Here is a 25,743-nt window from a genome sequence, read left to right as displayed (position 1 = left end):
ATAGAAGAGCATGCAACGCAATGGATATACCTTTTTTTCCACTCTTCTTAGCTCACACACATTGCACACACTTGGAAATGAGAAATCTGGGGTAGTCGGGTTCGGAAGGTTACGTTCTTTAGAAATTTCATGGTTGGCAACACCGTCCGAGTGTGGACGAAGAAACAATTCCCTTTAATTTCAGTTGTTTGCTCGTTTTTACTGTCGAACTTCACTCTTGGGAGTCGACCTGGTTGTTGACGATACTTATTGTCTTTCTGTTTGTTGATCTGCGTTTAGCAGTTAAATTTCAAGTCGATTTGCATAGATCTCTCTGCTTTTAGTTTATTTCTACAAATATTATGTCGATCTCTGTTTTTTATTTTGATGTTGAGGTGGTTGATATGGGAATTTGGTGATAGATCCGTGGTTTAATGACTGTTTGGAGTTTTTTTTGTTCGAATCTGAAGTGATGAAGAGTTTCTGTTGGTTGGAGTTCGTGTTGGACGCTTGGATCCGGAGTAGATTTAGCATTTGAAGTTGGATTTGACGTATGGAAAGATAGTTGTCAGATGGATTCTGTTTTCTTCTTGTTTTCTGTTTTGCTTCGTCTAGTGTCTGCAGATCTGTTTAGTTCTTCGTGGTTTATGCATTAATTGATTTAAAATTAGTTTGCTCTGTTTGCTTTCGTTCGTGTTGAATTTCTTATGAGTTTTTACGCAATTTGGTTGTAGAAGACGATGTCGCTGTCAGTTAGTACGAGAGTTAGTTATTCTGCCAACTTTTCGTTCGTGCTTTGCTTTTTTTTTCGGTCATGGTCCCCACAGTAGGTTTATTTCCTAGGTCTAGTAGTGAAGTAGTTTTTCTTAGATCAAGTGTTGAACAGTTAATTTTCTTTACTACGCTCTTTCATGATTTTCGCCTAGGTCTAGCTGTTAGCTTAAGAGTTTTAAAGTTTCCAAAGTCAAGTTAAATTTGTTTTCCTCAACCCAAGAAAATGCGTGGCAGCAGCCAACACCAAAAACACTCCCAAATCCTTGAACATGAGTATTACGCATCCTTCTCTGTGGGATCGATCCCTACTTCCCTATACTAGGTTTAGTAAAGTGGTTGAGGGTTTTTTTTGAAAAAGTGCTCTGTGAGTCGGACGACCGGGATTCCTTGCAACTAACAAATTCCTAGACCGCGTGATCTAGTGGATTTGCTGGATCTAGGGAACCTGTTATTTCCTTTTTGAACACACGCAGCACCACAACCTTTCACGGTCCATCCCTTGCAGCTGCCATGGCTGGGAGTAGCACTCCTATCAAGCCGATCATATCACCTCGAGGCGTATACTCGGGCGGACTGAACCACGTATATGGTAACGCAGCTTGGGCAGTCCATTCGCTCCAAGGACTCGGCAGGCTGTGGATCAATCTCGAGATCCCCACGTGATGGGTAGCTCCTCCATACGCGTATGCATCCATCCAGGGATCGTAGAATTCGGTGATGTAGGTCAGGAGAAAAGACTTTCCATCCCATTCAAAATCTTGGTAGGTTTCTACGGGGAAAACCTTGTTCTTCGCGTAACGGTCTCGCATCGGTGCGTAATACCGGTTAAGCATCTACAAAAAGAAATCTCAGCATCAGCACAAGGTTCGAAAAAAAAGTCAATAGTGTATGAGGGTTTCAAATGATGCTGAGAGTACGATGGGTATGTATGTGTCGAATGATGGAGGTGTGAAGGTAGTATCATGTCAAGAATGAACGGAATTTCATTTCCGAGGCAAATGGTTCGTATGTTTTCGCATTTCAATAATTCACAATTTCGTTCTCGTAAGTCGCTCGCCTCACATTTGGCGTTTTATGCCTCCAAGTTCGATATCGTCATAAAATTTTCATTCACATCACGATTTACAACTAAATATAGCATGCTCATGTTCAATCTCGTAAATGTCGTTCATCATTCAATCAAGCAATCACAAATCATATAGAATTTCATTTATTCGATTCGTAGAGATCTTAGTCGCAAAATCACTTGCATAACAACATTCATCATTTTTTGTGCATAGTCGCAATTAGCAATTTCACATGCATGCATAATCGTCATTTCATACTCCAACACAACCTCAAAATGACACAACAACTTCCATTCGCTTCAATTTCCAACATTTCATAATTCAAATCAATATTCAAAGATACGGGTTACCTCATTCTTCGTGGTTTAGCGGAGACGAGTCGTGGTGTTGAGCCTTCGACGATTATTACTTAATCAATTTACACAATTTCAAATTTTAATACAACAAGACTCTTGGGTCCAGAGTGGAAAGAACCTGGCTCTGATACCAACTGTAACAGCCCGGATTTCTAGCGTATAATAAATACGACGACTGCTACTAAGGTGGACTTAAAAGCAATAAGGACATAGGCTAGGGTTTCATTTAAAGAGATTTGACCAAGGTATTAAACGAACTATCAAATCAATAAGTCAACGGTTTAATCAAGAAAATCAATGAAGAATAGATATCATAAATTATAATCAAAAGTCAAGGGTTTGACATAAATCCAACAAAACACAATGTCTCAAAATCCTAAACCAAAGGAATAAGTTCAAATCAACCAAAAGATAATAAGTTCCATAATCCAGTGGAAGCAACCAAGAGAAAGTGAAGCCATGTATGAAGACACAACTACACTCGAAGTTTCAACACATCCATTTTATCCAATTAAATTTTCTCAACACCACCAACCGCCCGTCACCGCTCAACCTGCACATAGGGAAAACACATGCAGGGCTGAGTATTTTAAACATACTCAGTGAACTCATGCCAAAACGTTTTAATAGTTATGTCACCCTTACCATAGTGAACTCGAGTTTTTGCATTTATTTAAAGAATATCATCGAGTATCACAAAATAATTTCATGGACTGGCCAGTCAAACAATACCTCCCATTTTCTCATCAATCAACAATTTCATGGTGCGACGAAAGTGTGGCCACACTTCGCCCACGAGACCGGCCGACTAGCAAGGACGGCTCCCGATCTCCCGTGTACACTAGCCTGATAGGTTTGCGGCCCTACTCAAACCCGAATTCGTTTATATAGCCCTATAGCCTAATGGAGCGCACTCGCAAACTAGGCATCAGGCACACACAATATCCAAAACAATCACAGGCATGGCATAACAGTTTAATCCACCCTTATTTCTCCACTTTCATAAATTTGCAACATAAAAGAGTTTAAGAATAAAGCCCACCTCGATTCCTTAGATCACAAGTATGTTCTTCTTCTTGCTATCACTCCGTGAGCGCGAGTTAACACCTTTAATTTATATGTATCACAAGTAAGCCTCAACTATTTGCTCAAATTCATGCATGTTCCTATTGTTTCCTTTTTTCCATCGATTAGTTTCATATTATCACTCAACAATCAAAGTATGATTACCATATCACTTTCTATTCGCGTCACAACAACTCCAGATCTATCATCAAATCGTGTCACACATGAGTGTTTCACAACACACGTCACATGCACATACACAACACACGTGCACGCACACCGAGGCATGCCTACACACACACGGTTTCACACACACACACACACACACACATATGCATCCCAATTCATCAATTGTTTCCCCTTTCACTCATTCTAAATGCATGAGGACACAAGAACACCGATTAATCGGTAGATGAAGAAAGGTTAATATAGAAAATACCTTTTTCGATAGAACGAACGGTAGAAACAAAGTAATAGCCTTGATTCTTCAAATATTCTTGAATTTCAACTTCAATTCTTCTCCAAAAGATGAAGAAATAATGGAGAAAAGTATAAGAAAACTTTGAGAGAGTGGGGAGAGAGGAGTGGCGTGATTTTGGAGAGTGGGGGGCGATTTTTTTGTGATCTAGGGTTAGGTTTTGCCTCTTATTTATAGAGTGCAAGTTATAATCCCATAATTAAATAAATAAAAGATTTGGAAGAGATATGAGAGAGATTGGCGTTAATATGGGTGAGAAATAAGGGGGTTTCGAATTTTAGGCTATTTAATTAGCCTATGATTTAATTTAGATATTTCACGGAGTATAATAAAATATCACGGAGCAGAATAAAAATAATAATCCTCTCCAAATAATATGAATGTGGCGTGATTTATTGATTCATCCACAAAGAATCAATTTCAAATATTATTTAAAATAAGATATGGCAAGATCTCCTTAGATATGGTAGGATATGCTAGGATATTTGAATTTATTTATGGAAGAGAATAAACAAGGGATCAAATAATATAATAAAATAATCCATTCTCCCATAAATAGGAGATTTTCGAAAATCTCCTTGAAATAATCATAGGGGCCGAAAATTTCATGGAATAAATAAGGAATAATCGGACTTTGGATTTAATTTAAATAATTATCCCAAGCAATAATTAAATCCAAGAAAAATAGGATTTCTTTCCAATAAATAGGAGGGTCGAAAATTCCATGTGAATAAATAACGCTCCTATTTAATTCTCACTCATCCCTTAGGAAAATAATTCACCACAATATTATTTCACCCCGTATCAAAGTATTCATATATTCGCATCACAAAATCCACCATTCAAATTTCACCGCCACGTCACATTTTCAACGACTTTGACCATTCTACGGCCACGTCATATTTCCACAATATTGACTATTCAATAGTCACGTCATATATTCAACAAGTTTGACTATTCAACTCAAACTCAACTCCATATCGCAACTAGGTCACAAGAAATCATGCAATAAATTACTCATAATTAAATCCACATATTTCATAGCATTAAAAGCATGTAATGCAAAAATTTTCACGTCTCAAAAATTAGGGTTCGAAAAAGTGGGATGTTACACTACTACTATTATGCAATTTTCCATAAAAAGTGCTTGTCTAATTGGAGGTGATTTTCCATTTGTCAAGAAATGATTAGTTGGACACACCAACTCATAGTGCCATGTGGTATGGAAGGACTAGTGAATATTTTCTTGGAATGGAGGGTATATTATTTGAAATTAATAGTACTATGAAAATTTTTGAGTCGCGCCTTCGTCTTCAAGACTCCGACTCTCTATTTTCCAGAATCCTTCAAGCTCTCCTTTGATCAAGTTCCTTCTTCATTTTGATTCTCTTCTCCTCTCTTTTACTTCTTTTGACCATTCTTCATTTGTGGATTTCTCTTATGTGGAGGCGTTGTCATAGGTTCTGAAGTGACATTGCAATTAACAGAGTTCGTCCGTATCCCCAAGATCTTAGTGCACCCTCATTCGCATGGGCAATGGTTTTACTTGTAATCAATACATAAATTAAAAAGATTTGAAGGGAGAGTAACAAGAAATAGTACTCTCTCCATTTCATAAGAATATGCACTATTTCCTATTTAGTCCATCCCATAATAATATGTACTTTTCTAATTGTAGAAACTATTTTCTCTATAATGAAGTGGGATCATTTCTCCATTAACAATACTTTAATTACTTTTTCTTTCTAAATCTCTCTTTATTTACTAATTATAATTTAAAACTCATGTCCAAATAAAAATGCATATTAAAACTTAATTCCCGTCTACCGCCTTTGGGTGTAAATATGAATAAATTTTAGTCCACCAGAACAAAATACTCTATCCGTCTCTGAAAATTTATCACTTATTTCTTTTTTTATCCGTCCCTAAAAATTTGTCACCTTTCACTTTTATCATTTTTGATAATAGACCCCACATTCCACTAACTCATTCTCACTCACATTTTATTTTAAAACTAATATATAAAAGTAGGATCCATATGACACTAACTTTTTCAACCCACTTTATACTCCCTCCGTCTCATTTAAGATGACACATTTTTCTTTTTAGTTTGTCCTAACTAAGATGACACATTTCCTTTTTTGGAAACTTTCTCTCTCCAATTAATACATTCAACCACTTTTTCTCTCTTATTAAAATATCCATCTTTCTTTATCTCTCTACTTTAATACTTACACTCACATTTTCCCTCTCCAATTCAACACTTTAACCAATAACTCCTGAAACCTCGTGCCGGCTAAGCAATGTGTCATCTTAGCCGGGACGGAGGGAGTATTATATTTTTTAAAACCCGTGCTGAATCAAATGGTGCCAAATTTTAAGGGGTAGGATGTAGAAATTAGGTATAGTTGAAGGGGTGCAAAATGCAAATAGTAATTACCCTTCTGCAAAATTACTGCCTCACGCTTCCAGAACTAGTACGAAAAACAAAACTTGTGCTTTATTTTCATCCAACTTCGCAGTTTCATTTTCTGCAAAATCATTCCACCGATATTCATAGCTTGCAGACTTGCACTTTTCCATAAGCATTTACTCTTTTCCAAAGGTATCAATCAGCTGTGGAGAAGTTTTTGCATAATATTGTGTCGTATGCTCCCGCTAATATCACGCATATATTGATTTAAGCAACTCTTCCGATTTTGTTTTGTTAAAAACCCTAGACTACTTTTCGTCATCTTCTCGACATTTAAACCCTAGATCACTGATCTCTCCTCTTTATACTTGTTCAAGGTTCCGCGTGATTAAGATTAAGATGGATATGTGTTGAATCAATGCATGGTTTGTTTATTGCAGTGATTTATTTATTCTACTGTTTGTTGTTTCATTAATTTATTTATGTTTGTAACCATCTGCAACTCTGCGTTGTTTATTTTGTGCGCATTAGCAACGCAAACAGAGCTAAACTGCGGAAGTTGACGGGAAATGAAAATTGGTCCAAACTTAACTAGCTATTCATCTGTTTTCATCAACCTTTATGTGAGGAGAAACACATTTAGTGCTATGTTTTTCAAACAAATTTTCCTATTAACCGAGCATGAAAAATTAGTTTATATCCTCTTATCTTATAAAGTTTTGATGTATATGCTCATATTCTTATGGCGATTTCTGGAATTCTGGGTAGTAAATGAGATGTTATGTTGCCATTATATGAATTGATATAATAATTAATCTATTATTTGTGTAATGTCTTCTACTCTTTTCTGTTGCACCTGTGGTTTAGCTCGTATTACTTTGACTGCTTCTATTTTCAAAAGGGTAAATCGCCATCGAGGTTGTAGCCAGTCTTTCCTGAATAAGTTGTGTCTGATGTGCTAGCATCTGTGAATTGTCAATCGCACAGGCAGCATTTATTAAAATATCCCTGAAAAATAAAAACAATGGTAATCATGACATTATTCTACCAAGTGTGCTTTGGTTAGTTGTAGTGAATTAGGATGCATAACTTGTTTTTTGTTTGTAAGCACTTGGCTTAATTAGTATAAGGACTTTTTACTTACTTAAAGCAAGAGCTTTTGCACTTTATTATCCAATACTTACATCTATGCCTAGAAAATATTAGATAAAATATTTTTCATATTTAAGTATCAGCTTCATCATTCTTTTTCTTTCCTTATCTTGTTCATCAAGGATTGCAGGTTGACGATGTCTGACAGAAGAAAAAAGAGTGAAAGTAGGTGCTCAGAGCTGGAAGATTTAAAGTATAAGTACTATAAAGATTTGAGGGATGGAAAACTCAAAATCGCTGGCTCTGGGAAGTATCTTCGATGCCCTTTTTGTGAGAATTATAGGAGAAGTGAGTATAATCTGTTAGAGCTTGAACAACATGCATCTAGAATTGCAAAAGAATCAAAAAGTGCGACCTTCGGGGACAAAGCTCGACACTTAGGATTGCTTAAGTACTTGGATCGTTATGGAGATGAGGTAGGAAGTAAATCACAATCTATGAAGAGAAGTCCTCATATTTCAAAGAGTCGTCATGATGATAACAGAAAATATGGGAAATATACTGGAAAATCTAGGTTACCACAGGGAGCCCCAAATGACAGTTTATGCTCTGTAGAGAGAACTATTCCGAATGTAGATAAACCTGCTGATAGTGACATGTTAACTCATACTGCCACTGGCAATATTGACCCTGGGGAAATGGTGACAGAAGTGGGAGAAATAGTAGCACCGAGAGGAAATTTAGTTGGTGAAGTAGATGAACTAGTCACTGAGGCTGGAGAAAGAAATACTGAATCAGCAGATGTAGGCGGCATTGCCAAATATAGATCATTAAAATCTGAAGAGAACTTGCTGTCCCGATCTCGTACTGCTATAAGGCAGTCTGCTGACAGAGGTGATGACGAGCCTATCGTTTGGCCTTGGATGGCTGTTGTTGCAAACCTTCCAATTGAGAAAAAAGATGGAAGATATGTGGGTGAAAGTGGCAGAAAGCTCAAGGATGAGTGGGTTATCCAAGGATACAATCCTGTGAAGGTTCACCCTTTGTGGGGTTTCCAGGGCCACTCGGGATTTGCGATTGTTGAGTTCAGCAAAGATTGGGAAGGGTTCAAAAATGCTATGGCTTTTGAGAAGGCATTTGAAGTGGATAGCCATGGAAAGAGAGATTGGTATTCCAAAAGACAGAAGGGAGATAAGTTGTACGGCTGGCTTGCCCGTGAAAGGGAGTATCTGGGAGGGGGACTTATTGGTAAACATCTTCAGAATCATGCAGATCTCAAGACCATATCCGATATCCAAAAAGAACATCATAGGAAAGACGCTTCCTTGATGTGTACATTGACTAATCAATTGAAGTCAAAGAGTAAGAAATGTGAAGAGATAAAGAAGATTATTAGCAAGACTGATTTACTTATGAATAATATTGTGGTGCAAAAGGAAAATATGGCCCATAACTACAACGAAGGTAGTATATGTTACTGAGTTCTCTCTTCAGTCAAGCGCTTCATTTCATATTCTTCTAGCTGCGAAAGATTCCCACATCTACAATCAATATATGTACATATTCTAACAATTTATTTCTATCATTGTTTTCAAGAAATGAAGAAAATGCAGGATGCTGCATCGCATGAACTCAGGAAAATTTATAAGGAGCAGAAGAGAAGTAAAGAAGAACTGGACGATCGGAAAAAAGAGCTCAAGCTAAGGGAGAAAGAACTATATCAACGTCAGGCTATGAATGAGAGTGAGAAGAGAAAGCTGGATGACCAAAATAAAGAGGTGCTACATTATTTTATATATGATTGGGAATCAGTTATTTATGTTCCTGATCTTGATCCCCCAAAAAAGAACTATATCACGTCATGTTTGGGAATCAGTTATTTATGTTCCTGATCTTGATCCCCGCTCCCCCAAAAAAGAATGAAAAAATGAAGTACTCCGTCCCATTAAAGATGACCCACTTTCCTTTTTGGTTTGTCCCAATCAAGATGACTCATTACTAAAAATGGAAACACATTTTATCTCTACTTTATTCCGTCTCTCTTACTTTCCTCTCTCCACTTAACACACAATATAAAGTTGCATAAAATCCCGTGCCGTCCAAGGAAGGGGTCATCTTCCTTGGGACGAGGGAGTATTTGGAATTAAAAATGACAGGTGATTTTCTGCAGAATGATATGGCTATCTTGCAACACCAGAAGGCTGACGAGAATATACTGAAACTTGCTGAAGAACAGAAGGTCCGTTACTTGTTCTATTCTTCCGTAACACATGCAATCTCTTCTGACGTTTAATGCAGTTTGTAAATTTTGATCACTTATTACCAGAGAGAGAAAGAACTCCTTCACAAAAAGATCTTAGAACTTGAGGCAAAACTTGATCAGAAGCAAGCATTAGAGTTGCAGATTGAGCACATAAAGGGAGCTATTGGGGTTATGAAACTTATGGCTGAAGAAGGAGATATGGAAGCTAAGAAGAAGCTGGAGTCAATTGAAGAGGAGCTTAGGGATAAAGAAGAAGAACTTGATGGTGTGGAATCTCTAAATTCAAATCTTATAATCAAGGAGAGAAGGACTAATGAAGAGGTTCAAGAAGCTCGCAAGGAGCTGATTGCTGTAAGTTTTTGGTTCTGTTTGATTATAGTACCAGTTACCCACTCTCTGCGTGTAATTTTCGTTAAGCTGATTAACCACTAATTGCTCTCCGCAGTGCATCGTATCAGGATATTTTATCCTGTCACATAGATTCTGTAATATAGACTTCAAATGGATAGCAGTATCCTTCTAAGTGACTAAACTTGGCTTTAGTGTTCACTAATAATCAGCAAATTTATTATTGTATTGTCAGAGTTATCAAACGTGCGTATATTAAATATTACCCAGAGTATGAAATGTAGTCATAAAAGAATTAGGCAACTCAGATTCCTTTCCTTTTTCTCTTCTAGCATGCACTTTTAATTTGCTATGAAAATTGTACTACCTCCATATGCGAAAAATAGTCACATTTTTCCATTTTGGTATGTCCACCAAAATTATTCTCTATCTATGACAAGTTTCTTTTTCTAATGATGTGAGTCTCATTTTCCACTAACAATTCTTCAACCACTTTTTCTTTTGATCTCTTTTACTTTACCAAATTTGCATTAAAACCCATGTCGTCCACTACCAAGATTATTTTTTATGGAAGGAGGTAGCATTCTTTTTGTTGTTGTGTAAGACAACGTATTCCTAATACCAGACTTCATTCTTTTGGCCGCTGTAATTGGATACTATCAATTAAGGAGCTAGATTTAAAGTTCAAATTTGGATTATCAGTAAAACACTTTGGTGATTGAGTATTGAGTCTCTTAGCGATATAGTTCCTGGCCATTTGGGCAGTCCTTTCTTGATAGTTCTTCCTTTTTCTTACTTTCAAGTACATAAAAATGTTTTGGAACATGGGGGAAGAATTATTACCATGGGAAAAAGTCAATAGATATTCTCTTGTAATGATATTTCTTGTGGACCATGCACATGTCTAACTCCAAGGTTGCAAAAAATTTCTTATACTTGAATCAGTAAACATTGATGTTAAATTGTTGCAGCATCATGACAAATGCAAAATAAACAAGCTTTTGTTGCTTCAATTATAGTGGTTGGGGTGAAGTATATATCTTGAATCTAACTGGCATTTGATGTTTAACTTAATCATGTATAGGGTATAAAAGGTGGCCGTGCCAACATATGTGTGAAGAGGATGGGGGATCTGGATGAGAAACCATTTATAAATCTCGTGAAGGTGAAATATGGCAATGCAGATGCAGAAAAAGCACTGGAACTTGTTTCCTTATGGGAAGATCACCTTAGAGATTCATATTGGCATCCATATAAAGTAAAAGTGGAAGGAGGAAAGCCCAAGGTATGCTTTTTTAAGCAATGTTGCATCACTAATTTGTGCTCTCCTTTTTTTACTGCTTGATGAGATCTCTCATGATATCAAGCCTGAACTTAAGTGGACAAGCTTTACATCTGGGTCGTAGAGAAGTTTGAACTAAACGTATATTGTACAGATCTCAAAATCTTTTTTAGTATAGTATCATATGTAATTGATTTGATTGATTATGAAACAAATCTCACTATATGCGCACACACACATCTTAGCAGTATTTTAATATTCTGTTCTCTCTTCGGAATTGTTAGAATAGAACATTATTGTGAACTCCAACTGAGGTGTGATACTACCCCAATGCTCAACTAAAGTAAAATTATGTATCCAATATAACGATCTCAACGTACAAATTGTTTATATTTTTTTGTTCTTCAAGAAAGCTGTCTTTTCCATATCATTCTATGACTCAATTTTTGCTCGATTGTTAGGAGGTACTTGATGAAAATGACGACAAGCTGAAAGAGCTAAAAAATGAACTTGGGGAAGAAGTTTACGATGTAGTGACGAAGGCTCTGAATGAATTGAACGAGTACAATCCAAGCGGTAGGTATCCAGTACCAGAGTTGTGGAATACCAGTGAACAGAGGAGGGCTATGCTCAAAGAGGGAATTGCACAGTTAATGAAACAATGGAAGCTCCACAAACCAAAACGCCGAAGGAATTAAAGGTTTGTCAGCTGCAACTTATAGCAGGATTATTGATTTCCTTACATGTTCTGTTTCTTAATTTAGTCCTTTGTATATTGCTGTTGCAGGAAAATTGAAGTTCTTGGTTTTGTGTCTATCCTATGCATATCGGATAATGCTTCTACTTGACGCCAAAAGTTGTCGGTAATTCTAATTGATGTTGTTCTTAACCAGAAGGTAAGGCTAACCTTTTGTTGTCTTTAATGCCAGACTTTTGGTTTCTTTGTCATCCATTGTGATATAACTTTGAATCAAAATGGACCTCGAGCCATTGTATTTTGATAACTATTCAGTATATTCTGGCCAAATGGAACTATCCTTTGCTTTACCGGAGCGGATTATCCATATTTGCCAACTGTATCTTTGAACCAGTTGAATAGTTTTGAAGTTTATAAACATATGTAATCTAAATTGTCACAAGAATGTCTTGGCAATCATGCAAATGCAAATCAGCGATTGCCACTTGTTCCTCCCCACAAACATGAGGGTCTTTCCCCTCATCCTTGTCAGAAACTCCGGTCCATTGAAGCTGGGATTTGGCAGTTGAATTCGGGGTCGATGATAGGGCTCCTGGTTGAGTTTATAAGAACCGGGCAAGATGTTGCAGGAGGTGCTGTTGGTGTGAAGAAGCATTAGGCTCATTGTGGTTGGACAATGGACAGAACCAGATGATACTATAACTAATGAAATTTGATTGCATCTGCACCAATATAAAGTGGGATGAGGAGGCAAGTGAACGAGAGAGAATACTGATTAACTCCAGCTCACTCCTCTCAATCACTACTTATTGAATCATTTTTTCTTATAAAAAAACTGTATTTACTTTTATACTTTACTCGGTTTTCTAATCTATTCTCTTCATCTAAGTTTTAAACATCAATTTTTTTAAAGAAAGTACTATTATTATTATTATTATTATTGGTAAATTAAAAAATCAAAAATAATTTCAGGGGTACAAAAATATTTAAAGAAAATTCCCTCCCTGGTAAACCTAACGTTTTATAGATGGGTAGCGTAGTAGGAGCCACTGGATTCACATCCCACTTCCACGAGGCATCATCCATGGCCCACAAGAGAACAGGTCTTCAATGGTATGGTATGGAAGGGGTGGTTTTCACAGGGTTTTTGCTTATCTTTTCAAAGAAAACAACAATTTAGATAAAAAGCATAGCATAAAATTTAAAAGATTAGTTCTTTTTATCGTTTAAAATGGATTAGATGATCTGGTTGTTCAAGATTCAAGAAGGGTTGGAAAAAGTTTTGATCTTGCGTTGTTTGTTGGCATGGTTGAAGATAATTCATGGTGGCTTGGAAGAGATTCTGATGATCACATTTCTGTTTGTGGTTTTGCTAATACTTCAGATTTTTCTTCAAAGGGGAAAATCTAAGAGCTTACGTAATTATTTTCCTTATCATTTGGAAGTTTGATTTTACCATGCAAAGAATTTTCAAAATTTGTATCTTGTTACTATTATTCATGATATAATATCATAAAATACTGCTGAAATTCCTTTTACTTAATGGTTTCTGCTCTTCTCCTCTCTTTTCGTCCAGCCTCTTAATTTCTGTGTTTGTTTTTAAAATGAATTCCATCACTTATAAACTATTCCATCATAAAAAGGTAGTATATCATTTTTAATGCAACCGCAATAATTTTGTTTTGGATTCTTTCATCAAAAGCTCAACCTTTTGCGCTTGGATTTTGATATAAGCAATCTCCGATTGAGTTTCCTTTCTGTTAATTATGATTTGTAGCCAAGGATCTACTAGTGTGCTTTCTCTGGACTTTTACACTAATAGAGTAATTCTAATTCTTTCTCTGGAATTTTAATTTATGCTTGCTTTGGCTGTCAACTATATACGGTGGTTTTGTAGTCTAAAATTAGTTTCATCCGTTTGCAATTATCTCAACAGGAAGAATGGTTTTAAAGTTCCCAGAGAGGGGCGCGAGAGTTCCGCCTCTAACTCTTCTAATAAGCGCCAGAGTTCAGAAAGAGGAAGCTATTTGAATGTAGTTCCGCCTCTAACTCTGATAGGCTCAAGTCACTCAAAGAGGTTCTCATATTGAAATATTTTCTGTTTGGCTCAGTCAAGCTTAGGATCAAGTCTTTTAAGGTTCCAGAGTTACTGCAACCGTTGGTTCTCTCAAGGTATCGAAGATCAACCGTTGCTGCATTGGTTTAGAAACATTTCACATTATTGGTTAATGGTTAATATATACTGTTATACAGCATATGGTTATGGAAGCAGTAAATATAGTGCTTGGTGGTGGTTTATGTGTCGGGGTAGTACTTGAGGGTAAGAAGATTCGAGAGATGATAACAAGACTTTGTTGCAGACCGGAATTTCTCATGATAACAAGATGGATACCCTGGGATTCACTCTTGAGGCGAGCCCTGCCAGGTATTCTTCGATTCGCAAAAGCAGACTATTGTTTGGGGACGAAGGGAGTAATTTATTTGTATGTACGACTCAAAGTGGCTGCCAGCTGGGGAACAATTTCATAGAAAGCGATCACGATTCAGCTCCTTCTCCTCCTGGTATGTCGTCGCAGAGAACCACTTCAGAGTCCAAGGCACTGGTCCCAGCGAAACAAGACGTGTTAGCTGTGGTGTCAGTGAGGAAATCTAAGCGACCCTTCACCGTTGTTGAAGTGGAAGCTCTAGTTCAGGTTGTTGGGAAACTCGGAACTGGAAGGTATTGTTGAAACCTTCTAAGCATGTGATTATGATGGTTTCGGATTCGCTTAAAGCTGCGTGTTTAAGTCATAGGCTAATTATTCGTGCAGATGGCGCAGTGTCAAACTGAGAGCTTTTGATAATGCAAAACATAGGACTTATGTCGATTTGAAGGTAAAATGAGTAACCGTTATGTCTACAACGTATAAGATGTTTTGCGTTGGTAAAATGGCGTATAATGAAGTACTAGTTAGTTGTCCGTTTTGGTCCACACCTCACAAAGGCGGGGTGAGCCCGGGCCACAGGAACTCCTGGACAGGGTCTTGACGGCTCATGCTTACTGGTCACGGCATCAACCAAAACAGCACAGCCAGACACTTGCCTGTTTCTATAGAAGTTGGGCTCCTTTTGTCGACGAGACAGGACACGACATGACACGACACGTCAGTTTAGGTGTGTGATATCTTCATTTTGTTTTCCTGTGATTAATTCAATACTAATAGTAGTATGTATAACAAGTGTGTCAAAATAAAAGGAGAAAATTAGTCTATTTATGTACTAATATTTGGGTTGTAGCAGTTGTAAATTGGTTAAGGAATAAGAGGCAGAATTCATTATGCTATACTGGGAAACTTGCAATCTTTTTTAGTGTGAAGTTTCTCTCAATTGTAATATAATCGCGTCTTGTTGATGTAGAACCATTGATTTTGCCCAGTATAAAGGCATTACTTCTGTCCCAACTAAGTTGATACAAAATTTTTAGGTATGGAGATTAAAAAACTGTGTTAAATATATTAAATGAAAGTAAAATAAAATAGGAAAGAGAAAAAAGCAGGAGAGATAAAGAGAGTAAAGTAGATGATGAAATAAAGTAAGAATCATTTGATGTTTTGTTTTGTGTCAAAAAAGAAAATAACTTAACTTTGCTCGGACGTTCCAAAAAAAAATACGACTCAACTGAGTTGGGACGGAGGGAGTATTTTAACAAGAGGGTTTTTGTTATAAACATTTGTATGAGATTTTCCCATTGTATATCATCCATGCCTTCAATTGCAATATCTTGAAACGAATTTATGGGTGAATTGTAAGAAAAGTGAATAATTTTAACTTTCACTCTTAAAATCTTTCTATCCACTTTTTGAAGATATAATGTTATACACTTTGACTGTTTTAACTAAGTAGACCATTATTGGAAATGGAGAGACTTCTAGAAGCAAAACAAGTTGTAAAGAGAAAGAAAAAGAGAACTTGTATACATTTCTTCTTCAAGTCTTGAATTAATTTTTGGTTATTATATTGGCCTTAACGTTTTACATCATATGTCGGGATTTTGAAGACAAGGTCGCATCTGCACACTAGTTTATTAAAGAAGAACATTAAATAATAATACTCCCTCAATCCGTTAAATGATATCATATTTTGCCATTTTTTGAATATACGCGATTTAATGTTTCAGTACATTTTTCATTCTAAGTAAATGGAATTCACCATTCACCTAACTCATTTCACTCACGTTCTATTATAAAATTAATATATAAAAATGGAGTCCATCACAAGTCTAATAAAACATATGTCGAATCAAAATGAGACTATAAATAACGGATCTAGGGAGTATTATTAATTTACACAATTTTTTCATCTTAAGTGTATATTCTTTTTTAAATGGGTGATTTATTTACACCATGTAGCTAGTATATTTTCTGCTTTCAATATTATTTTATTTAGGTGTTTTATAGTTTCGATTTTATTTTGTAAAAAATAAATTATTAATGTGTCAAAAAATAAATTATTAATGTGTCAAAATACAAAACACTAGGAGTTACTTTAGAAAATTACACAAAGACTTTTATGCTACCCTGGGATAATTCTAATATCTGTCAGAAGCCTCCAAGTTATATTTCTCCTCTTCAAACCAACAAATAACTAAATGAAGCTCAGTCAAAATATGATTAATTATTTGTCTAGTCAAAGCAAAAACTTGCACACAAAGGTTCCAGCTTCCAAGTATTTAATTGATAAGTGGGTTAATTTGTCCATTTTTAAATGAGAACATATTTCTTTATTATTCACATACATCCACTAAATTTTTAGGTGACTCAGTTCTCGGTCAATATACGGAGAAAGAAATATTTAATCAACTAAACTGAGCTAATAAAATGGATTGTTTTGTTTGGGCTCACCAAAGCCAAATAAGTTTATGACAAATATGCTTCACCTAAATACTTCTAGTTATGCATGGATAATAGTACCTACTTAATAATACATGTTGTCTCAGAAAGTAACAACATAATTTCATTCAACTTTAATATTTTATCGTCTTAAGTAGCAAAAACGAAATTGTTATAGGTTTTATCATCTAGTCAAAAGTGTTACTTAAAATGCTAATTGATGAAAAACTAGCACTAATCATTGCAGGAACAAGACCAAAATGTAGGCCAAATAGATTAATAAAGAATGATTCAAGCTTTGACTGCTTAATTTTGAAACTAGCTTCGGTCAATGTTTCTCTGGACTTGGACATATTAGAAACTTTATTGAGTAAATCTCTTAGCCCATCAGATTTTTAAATATCCAATCAACTTGTGTAATTAGATTGGGTGGAGTAGACCCACAACTGTTCGAGTCAAATAGACCCGAACCCGAATTTTGAAATTGTAGTGATGCTCAGTGATGCTAATAAATTGTATACTTGCTAGTAATTGTAAATTGTAATAATGATGCTAATAAATTGCGCATCAATTAATACGCATGATTGCAAGATGATCTAGTGATGCTAATAAATTGTGTATCAATACGCATGATTGCAAGATGATCTACTGCATGAAACTCTAACTTATGCTAGATAGCAAGCTCAAATAATGAATGGATATAAAATATCTTGACACGTGGAAAATGAATTCAATTAAAAAGGAGACCAGATTATGTAATTCGGATTCGGTGCTTCGATATTAACCACGATAGTAAAACTTATTAACACTTCATTTGTCCCGTCGCAAGCGATTAACTCTTTTCGATATGAGATTTAAGAAAATAATATTTATTGAGTTAAGTAGGGAGAATAGTGCATAACAGTAAATAAAGTATGAGAGATAATGAGAGAATGAAGTATAAAAGAAAATATAGTAGTTTTTGCCGAAAAAAGAAATCAACCACTTGCGATAGGGCATCCAAAATGAAAAGCTGATCAGCTGCGGTGCAAAGGAAAAAGTATTTCTTGAAGACTTCAATTAAATGGGGATTGATTTGTGATTAATGGATGAGTTCAATTCAAAATTCGTTAGATCCCTAGCCAAACTCTATAAATCCTCTTTAAATGGGGAGGAGAATCGGTAACAATCCATGTGGTGAACAATACTTCCTCTGGTCCACAGTAAATGTCTCATATTAGATCAGTGCGGATTTTAAGAAATTATTTGACTTTGTTAGTAAAATTATATTTAAAAAGTTAGTGGAATGTGAGTCTTATTTTTATATATTTAGTTTTATAATACAATGAGAGTGAGAATTAGTTAGTGAAATTTAGACATTTAATGAAATGAAATGAGATATTTATTAGGAACCATCCAAATAAGTAAATATGAGACATTTAATGTATGTTTCAATAACTAAAATATAAATTCTAGTAGTCCCTCCGTTCCCTAAATATTGTCACACTTTGACCAGACACGAGTTTTAAGAAATTTAATAAAAAGTGAGTTGAAAAAGTTAGTTGAATGTAAGTCCTACTTTTATATATTAGTTTTATAATAAAATGTGATTAGGAATGAGTTAGTGGAATATGGATCCACTACCAAGAATGGTATAAAGTGAAATGAGACAAATTTTGTGGGACGGACGGAAATAGATTAATTGGACAAACTTTCGGGGACGGAGGGAGTACTATATTTTTTATACTCCCTTCTTTTTTAAAAAATAGCAACTATTTCCATTTTGAACTGTTCCTTAAAATTAGAAACTTATAATCTTTCAATTTTAGGACATGGACCTCATAATCCACTAACTCTGTTTTCACTACTTTTTCTCTTCCTCTCCCTTGTTTACTCATTTTTCTTACTTTACCAATTCTTCTTACTTACTTTATCAATTGTGCATTAAAACTCGTGTCGTTTCAAATGTTTCTATTTTTTTAATACGTAAGTTGTACAAAATTTACAGTTTGAAATTTAATTAATTTTTTTTTATAATTCAAAATATTTTTGATAAGCAAAATTAGTTGGGAACTTTAATAATACTACTACATATTATCGTAATCAAACATATACTACTACATATTATCGTAATCAAACATATACTACTACATATTATCGTAATCAAACATATACTACTACAATACTACTAACATGACTCTGTAAGAGCACTCCCAATGGAGTTCCCTTATTTCTCCCTTATTTCTCCCTAACTCCTGCCACATCAGCGCCACATCAGCATCACATTTTATCCCCAGTTTTTAGCCAACCCCTACAATGGTTTCTCCCTTATTTCTCCCTTATTTCTCCCTAACTCAACATTTCATTTTTACATCATCACTAATTTAATTGTTTTATTTTTATATATAATAAAGCTAGCTTATTTAATTTATAAAGATAAATCAAATAAATAGTAATAAAGTTCGTTGTATTAAACACGGGTACACATTACAACGAAGAAAATTAAAAAAAAAAAAAGTACACGAATGGAAATAAAAAATCAAAAAAAAAATTCAAAGAAAAAAAAATTCAAGGGCGGTGGGCGCGGTTTCTATTTGCCCACAATTCTTCGATGATATCGTGTTGTAGTGCTTGATGGGCCTCCTTCTGGTGTATGTCCATGAACGCCTGGAACCGTTCATGTTCGTTGTGCGGTACACCCTGGCGGGCGGACTCGGTTGAGACACCGTGACTCGATGATGCAACACTTGGGTCGTTGGTGACGTCGAGGACGCCTTCGTGTTCATCTTCGATGATCATGTTATGCATGATGATGCACGCATACATGATATCGGCAATATCCCCCTGGTAGAAAAAGCGCGTCGGACCCTTTACCAGTGCAAATCGCGATTGGAGCACCCCAAATGCCCTCTCCACATCCTTGCGCGCAGACTCTTGCGCTCGGGCAAAATACCTTCTTCTATCTCCGAGTGGGCATCTGATCGTCTTCAGAAACACGGGCCATTGCGGATAGATGCCGTCAGCCAGGTAGTACCCCATGTTATGCACATTGCCATTGGCCGTGAATTCGATGGAGGGGCCTAATCCGTTGATCCGCTCGTTGAAAAGGGGCGAGGAATTGAGAACATTTAGGTCGTTGTTCGACCCGGCTATACCAAAATAAGCATGCCAAATCCAAAGCCGTTGGTCGGCAACGGCTTCAAGAATGATGGTCGGACTGAGCACGAGACGATGAATCAGAACTCATTTAATAAAGATGGAGAGAAAAAAGATTGAAAATTTGTGTGAATGAAGTTTGTGGGTGATGAATGGAGGAAGAGGATGAAATATTTATAGGGGTGGGATAAAATAGCCGTTCGGCCAAAAAAAAAAAAAAAAATTTTAAAAATCGCCGATTATCGCCGAGCGTCGCCCACAGTGGCCGGCGATCGCTCGGCGATAATCCGGCGATAAATCGCCACTCGGCGAAGCAACGGTAACATTATCGCCGAATTATCGCCGACTTCGCCACAATGGCCGGCGATAATTCGGCGATAATCGGCGATTTATCGCCGAGAATTCGCCACCTCCATTGGGAGTGCTCTAACCATTTAAAGAAAATAGAAGTAGTACTACTATAGTAATGCCACGTGGCATATAACTATGAAATTGGTTATAGCGAAGCAGAAATGAAGGGTTATTTAGTAAAAATTGTTGTAATAAACAATAGAGACAGAATAATGCTAATGCCTATCCATAATTAACGATATACTCGATCCCAGTTAACTCAATCCACAATCTTTACTCCTCCGCTTTTTTCACTTTACGAATTTTTGAGGTACACACGCAGATTCTCCTTTTCTACTCACTTCACCTTTCAATCTCCAATACTTGCTTCACTATTTTATTTTCTGTTAATCTAAGCAGTTTTCTGTTCAGTTTTTTTTTTTTTTTTTTTTTTTTTTTTTTGTGGATTTCAGATGCAATCTTTTCCATAATTTATGTTGCTTTTTCAGCGTATGATGAACATGGTTATCTAAGTAGTAAGGACTCGTGTTACTGTTGTTACCAATTTCTTGTTCGCTGAATTTAGAAACAATATTTATCACTGTTGATTTGTTTGGATTGGATTGTTATATATAGCCTTGTGGGTTTTAATTTCTTAATCAGTTTGATTCTTGGCTCCTTTTTTAGTAAATCGGAGTAATTATTGACAATTAACATTCTGTTTGATTAGGGTTTTTATTGGAGTCATCCTTTCTCATGGATCCTTGGTTCAGTGATTCCGATACAGCTAATGAATTTAGTTTTGATGATGGAGGCTTTCTCCCCATTTATGATCAGTCTCAAAACCTTGATGTCCTGGATATCCCTTTCCTTCCTCTTAGCCCAGGCCCTGATAATTTTGCTCCATCTTTAAATCTGAGCTACGAAACCGACTCTCCTGACGATGTAGACTCTGATCCAGTGCTAAAGTTTCTCAATCAGATTCTGGTTGAAGAGGATATGGAAGAGAAGCCTAGCATGTTTCACGACCCCCTTGCCCTACGCGCTGCTGAGAAATCCTTGTATGAAGTCATTGGACAGACATACCCGCCTTCCCCGTCCTATCCAGCAACTTCTGGCGATAACAAGTTGGACAGTCCCGATAGCTTTTTTGGGAACTCCAGTGAGTACACGAGCAGCAGTAATGCCGGTAGTACTTCTATTGATCCGGGTGAACATGGTCATCAGCAGGATCTTTTGTTGGAATCAGTCATGCCGATCAATTCACAACCATTACCACATGCTGTAAACAACACCTATGGTAATGGGAATGCACAGATGGACTCCTTTGGCGATGCAAGCCTCCTTCAGAGTTTTTTTGGTGATAGTGAATCTGTCTTGCAGTTCAAGAGAGGGATGGAAGAAGCTAGTAAATTCCTTCCTACCAGTAATCCATTGATTATTGATCTGGACAAATATGAACTGCCTCAAAAATCAGAAGATATAAGTACAGCTGTTGCAATCAAAACAGAAAAAGAAGAGCCTCGTGATTCTTCTAATAGTAGCCTCAAGGGAAGGAAGCATCAATATCCAGATGATGGGAATTCGGAAGACGTGGAAAGAAGCAGCAAGCAATTTGCAACAAACATTGAAGAGGTTGAATTATCTGAAATGTTTGATAGAGTTCTTCTATGCACTGATGTCAAGAAGGAGTGTGGGAATGATGATGCTGAACTGGAAAGCCCGGCTCTGCTGCCAGCAGTGCTTCCTAATGGGTCTAATGGCAGAAAAGCTCGCACAAAGAAAAATGAGAAGCAGGAGGATTCCATGGACCTTAGATCCCTTTTGATAAGTTGTGCTCAATCCGTTTCTGCTGATGATCGTAGAACAGCATACGAACAATTAAGGCAGATCATGCAGCATTCTTCTCCAACTGGTGATGTGTATCAGAGGTTGGCCCATGTGTTTGCTAGTGGTCTTCAGGCACGGCTGGGTGGTACTGGAACTGAGCTTTATGCATCCCTTACTCGCAGAAAAATAACGGCTGCAGAGAAGTTAAAAGCCTACCAGGTGTATCTTTCAGCCTCTCCATTCAAGAAGATGTCGTTGGCTTATGCAAATAAGATGATTTGTTCGTTGGCTTCACAAGCAACTACACTCCATATTATTGATTTCGGTATCCTTTACGGCTTCCAGTGGCCTATCCTCATTCAGCATCTTGCTGACAGAGCCAGTGGGAATTTCAAACTGCGCATTACTGGTATTGAGCATCCTCAACCAGGTTTTAGACCAGCCGAACGTCTAGAGGAGACAGGCATCCGCTTAGCAAAATATTGTGAACGTTTTGGAGTACCGTTCGAATACCAAGCCATCGCAACACAAAACTGGGAGGCAATTAAGATTGAGGACCTTAAGATTACAAGTGGTGAGGTGATTGCTGTGAACACTCTTTTCCGGTTTGGCAGATTGCTGGATGAGACAGTTATGGTCGACAGCCCAAGGGATGCTGTTCTGAACCTAATCAGGAAAATAAAGCCACATATCTTTGTAAATGCTGTAGCAAATGGATCTTTTAATGCTCCCTTCTTCGTCACTCGCTTCAGGGAGGCCCTGTATCATTATTCTGCTTTGTTTGATATGTTTGATGCTACCTTGCCTCGTGATAATCCACAGAGGATTGATTTTGAACAAGATTTCTATGGCCGTGAGGTAATCAATGTTGTTGCATGTGAGGGAGCAGAGAGGGTTGAGAGACCCGAGACATACAAGCAGTGGCATGTTCGCCATGTACGGGCTGGGTTCAAACCACTGCCCTTGGATCAAGGGATCTTGAAAAAAATAAGACACAAGCGTTCTGGATATCACAAAGATTTTCTTTTTGATGAAGATGGCTGTTGGATGTTGCAGGGCTGGAAAGGCAGGATTCTTTATGCAAGCTCGTGTTGGGTCCCAGCTTAATGTCTGATATATGTTCAATCGGGTGTTCAGGGAAAAATCTGAGTTGATTTTCTTTCATCATCTTAACTCTAGACCTCTAAGGCAAGTGTGTAAGACAAGCATCATATACCCCCTATTCGGCTCTCCACCCTCTGCATTTTATATACATCATGAATTTGAAGAGTGAGTTTGGTGCCCCAATACTGAAAACACCAATTTCTGCATTTGCCTCTTGAGATGATATCAGCACTTGAAGTAGCATTGTATCAGTCAAAAGGGAACTTGTCATACTACAAGGTACTTGGATCTCTCTCTGGTTGAATTACACCTCAGATTTAGCTCATCATGTTGTAGAATAGCAAATCATGAGTACATACATCAGTGACTTCCTACATGACTGCTATTGGCTCAATTTTATTGTCTTCAGGGCAAGTTTGGACTGGACTTGATATTGGATCTCTTTTTAGTTTTTTTTCTATTGTAAAATGTTTATATGATGCGATACTCAGTCCATGTTGTTTGTAATTAGTAAATTCGCAGTAGATATTGGATTGCGGTAGTGTATTTTATAAGATGTAGACAATAGTTGTCCCCTTCACCAACTTGCTATCCTGGTCATTTGATATAATAACTGCTTAGTGCTGGACTGCTGGTAGACTAATATGGTAATATCTGAACTTGTTTTCAGAAGCTATTGGTTATGGAGATCGCTCGTCGCTGTATTGCCATCTTTCCGCAGTATCGCCTAAAAGGGCAGCCAACACATCCTCTGAAGATTGCTCTTTCACTCCGCCTATGCAAAATCTGGAGACAGAGTTGCGATATGTGCTCGGGAGGATGGAGTTTGACGCAGCAGAAAATTGCTTTTGGTGTGAATTATCAGTTGTAAATTAGATTTTTGTTAGTTTTATTTGTAACTGTAGTAACTAGTAACTGTTGTTTGTTTCCACTGAAAATCTGCATTCGATTTAACCCAATGGGACTTAGTTTTTAATATAATGATAGTTTTATAAGATACATTCACTCTTAAGTCTTAACCACCTAGTAGATAAAGTGAAGCAACTGATACTTTGTTTACTGAGTTAAGGCGGCTCCGATTCAGTTGACAGTCAAGGCTACTACCGATAAATAAATTTATAGTAACAGTCAACCATTTTCCGCTTTTAAGTGTTAATTAAATTTGGAAGGCGATGTATAAAATCTTTTTAATTTACTTGCATACGGATATAATCAAACCAATCACAATTAAACAATACCATACCAACACCATGACTAGACATTTTATTCCCCTGTCCGCCGATATGAGTTCTATTTTTTCATTTCGGTCCGCCGCCAATAGAAGTCATGGTTCATTTTACTATGAATAGTAATAGCCCATACATTTCACTCACTCATTTCGCTCACATCTTCTTTAAGACTAATACTCTCACCGTCCCAAGGTTGTTGGAGCATTTCTTTTTAGCACGAGATTTAAGAAATTGATTTGTTAAAAATGTTAAAGTGGAGAGAGTAAGTAATTGAGGGAATAAAGTAAGAGAGATGGAAAACATAGTAAAGTAAGAGAGGAAATAAAGTTTTTACCATAAACGGAAATGACTCAACTACCTTGGGATAAACTAAAAATGAATGCCTTGGGACTGATGGAGTATTACGAGTGAAATCTATGTACCACTGACTTTATACAACTAATTTTTTTTAAAACTCGTGTAAGAAAGAAGTGAGTATCATACTCTGAAATAAAGCACCATTATGCATGTTTTTAAATGTATGGTGGAGGAATAAACGGCCCATTACTTTTGAAATAGGTCAATAGTACTAAGAGGAAATATATAGTTGGTTTCACACCAGTGCTCTAGTGTTCTACTAATACGAGCGAATTACCTTTTGAATAGTTTTTGTTGGTTTCACACCAGTGCTCTAGAGTTCTACTAATATGAGTGAATTACCTTTTTGAATAGTTTTTGTCGGTTTCACACCGGTGCTAACAATTCCACTAATATTTCCTGTAACGCTACTGCTAACATTGTAAGATTTTTATCACAAAATGCAAGGAAAATAATACTCCATTTGTCCCATTAGAAATGAAACGTTTTCCTTTTTAGTCTGTCCCATTAAAAATGAAACATTTCTTAAAATAGAAACATCTCTATCTCTACTTTTTCATCTCTCTTACTTTACTCTCTCTTCATTAACTCACAAAACAAACTACATAAAAACCTGTGTCAAATCCCAAATGTTGCATATTTAATGGGACGAAGGGAGTACAAAAAAAGATAACATTCATCAAAGAATCATCGAGGACACTTGCAAAGCCACACGACCCATATGGTAAGGTTGAGTAACCAAATGGTCTCTGTGGGATGATGTATTGTTCTCATCTCGCACAATCAACATAACCCGTGTGCAAGGTTCTATTCCCTTCTCTTACAGTCCACATGTGTCGTGTTCTTAGCATTATAGCATATACGCCGTGTACAAGGCTATGTTCTCCATGGCATGGCCCAATACCTTGTCGTGGCAAGACTGCACACGGTCGATGTCCTTATTTCTTTCTTTTCATTATCCTTGCTCGTCTTCGACCTCCAATACATCCACAGAATCCTCTCTTATAGATGTGTGTGAGATGTCGAACCTTGATGTTCACATCAGATATCTCCAACTCTCAACCTCATACATATGT

General features: G+C 36.7%; 2 protein-coding genes and 1 pseudogene across 6 annotated transcripts; all 3 read left to right on the top strand.

Annotated features, from left to right (window-relative positions):
• The first annotated feature begins 6,216 nt into the window (after positions 1-6,216).
• On the top strand, positions 6,217-12,259 carry LOC125219591 (protein INVOLVED IN DE NOVO 2-like). Of its 2 annotated transcripts, none has more exons than XM_048121610.2 (8): positions 6,217-6,324; positions 7,407-8,688; positions 8,821-9,002; positions 9,395-9,463; positions 9,551-9,838; positions 10,920-11,120; positions 11,579-11,817; positions 11,905-12,259. In XM_048121610.2, exons 2-7 carry the CDS (start codon positions 7,422-7,424, stop codon positions 11,813-11,815), a joined length of 2,244 nt encoding a protein of 747 aa, XP_047977567.1. In that variant the 5' UTR covers positions 6,217-6,324; positions 7,407-7,421; the 3' UTR covers positions 11,816-11,817; positions 11,905-12,259. The 2 variants fall into 2 exon arrangements, with proteins under 2 accessions (XP_047977567.1, XP_088924545.1); XM_089068419.1 differs by having other exon boundaries at positions 6,224-6,324; positions 7,415-8,688.
• A 519-nt stretch (positions 12,260-12,778) lies between these two features.
• Positions 12,779-15,169, top strand: LOC125197977 (telomere repeat-binding protein 5-like). Of its 2 annotated transcripts, none has more exons than XR_016134737.1 (4): positions 12,779-13,847; positions 13,926-13,986; positions 14,175-14,533; positions 14,625-15,169. XR_016134737.1 is itself a non-coding variant. In XM_089063338.1 (4 exons), the coding sequence occupies exons 2-4, from the start codon at positions 14,199-14,201 to the stop codon at positions 14,695-14,697; spliced, it is 333 nt and encodes a 110-aa protein (XP_088919464.1). In that variant the 5' UTR covers positions 12,779-13,986; positions 14,175-14,198; the 3' UTR covers positions 14,698-15,169. The 2 variants fall into 2 exon arrangements, 1 of the variants encoding a protein (XP_088919464.1); XM_089063338.1 differs by having other exon boundaries at positions 12,779-13,986; positions 14,175-14,239; positions 14,315-14,533.
• Positions 15,170-20,358: 5,189 nt separating this feature from the next.
• Positions 20,359-24,080, top strand: LOC125222002 (scarecrow-like protein 14 pseudogene; annotated as a pseudogene). 2 transcript variants are annotated; one of them, XR_016134554.1, is made up of 3 exons: positions 20,359-20,478; positions 20,878-23,360; positions 23,752-24,080. The product of XR_016134554.1 is annotated as a scarecrow-like protein 14 pseudogene, transcript variant X1 (transcript). The 2 variants fall into 2 exon arrangements; XR_016134555.1 differs by lacking the exon at positions 20,359-20,478 and adding an exon at positions 20,593-20,683.
• The last annotated feature ends 1,663 nt before the right edge of the window (positions 24,081-25,743 follow it).

This window comes from Salvia hispanica, chromosome 1, assembly GCF_029641045.1.
Source record: "Salvia hispanica isolate PSC_SH4W2 chromosome 1, Shi_PSC_v1, whole genome shotgun sequence".
Lineage (NCBI taxonomy): Eukaryota > Viridiplantae > Streptophyta > Magnoliopsida > Lamiales > Lamiaceae > Salvia > Salvia hispanica.
This window is presented reverse-complemented; position numbering and strand designations above follow the sequence as displayed.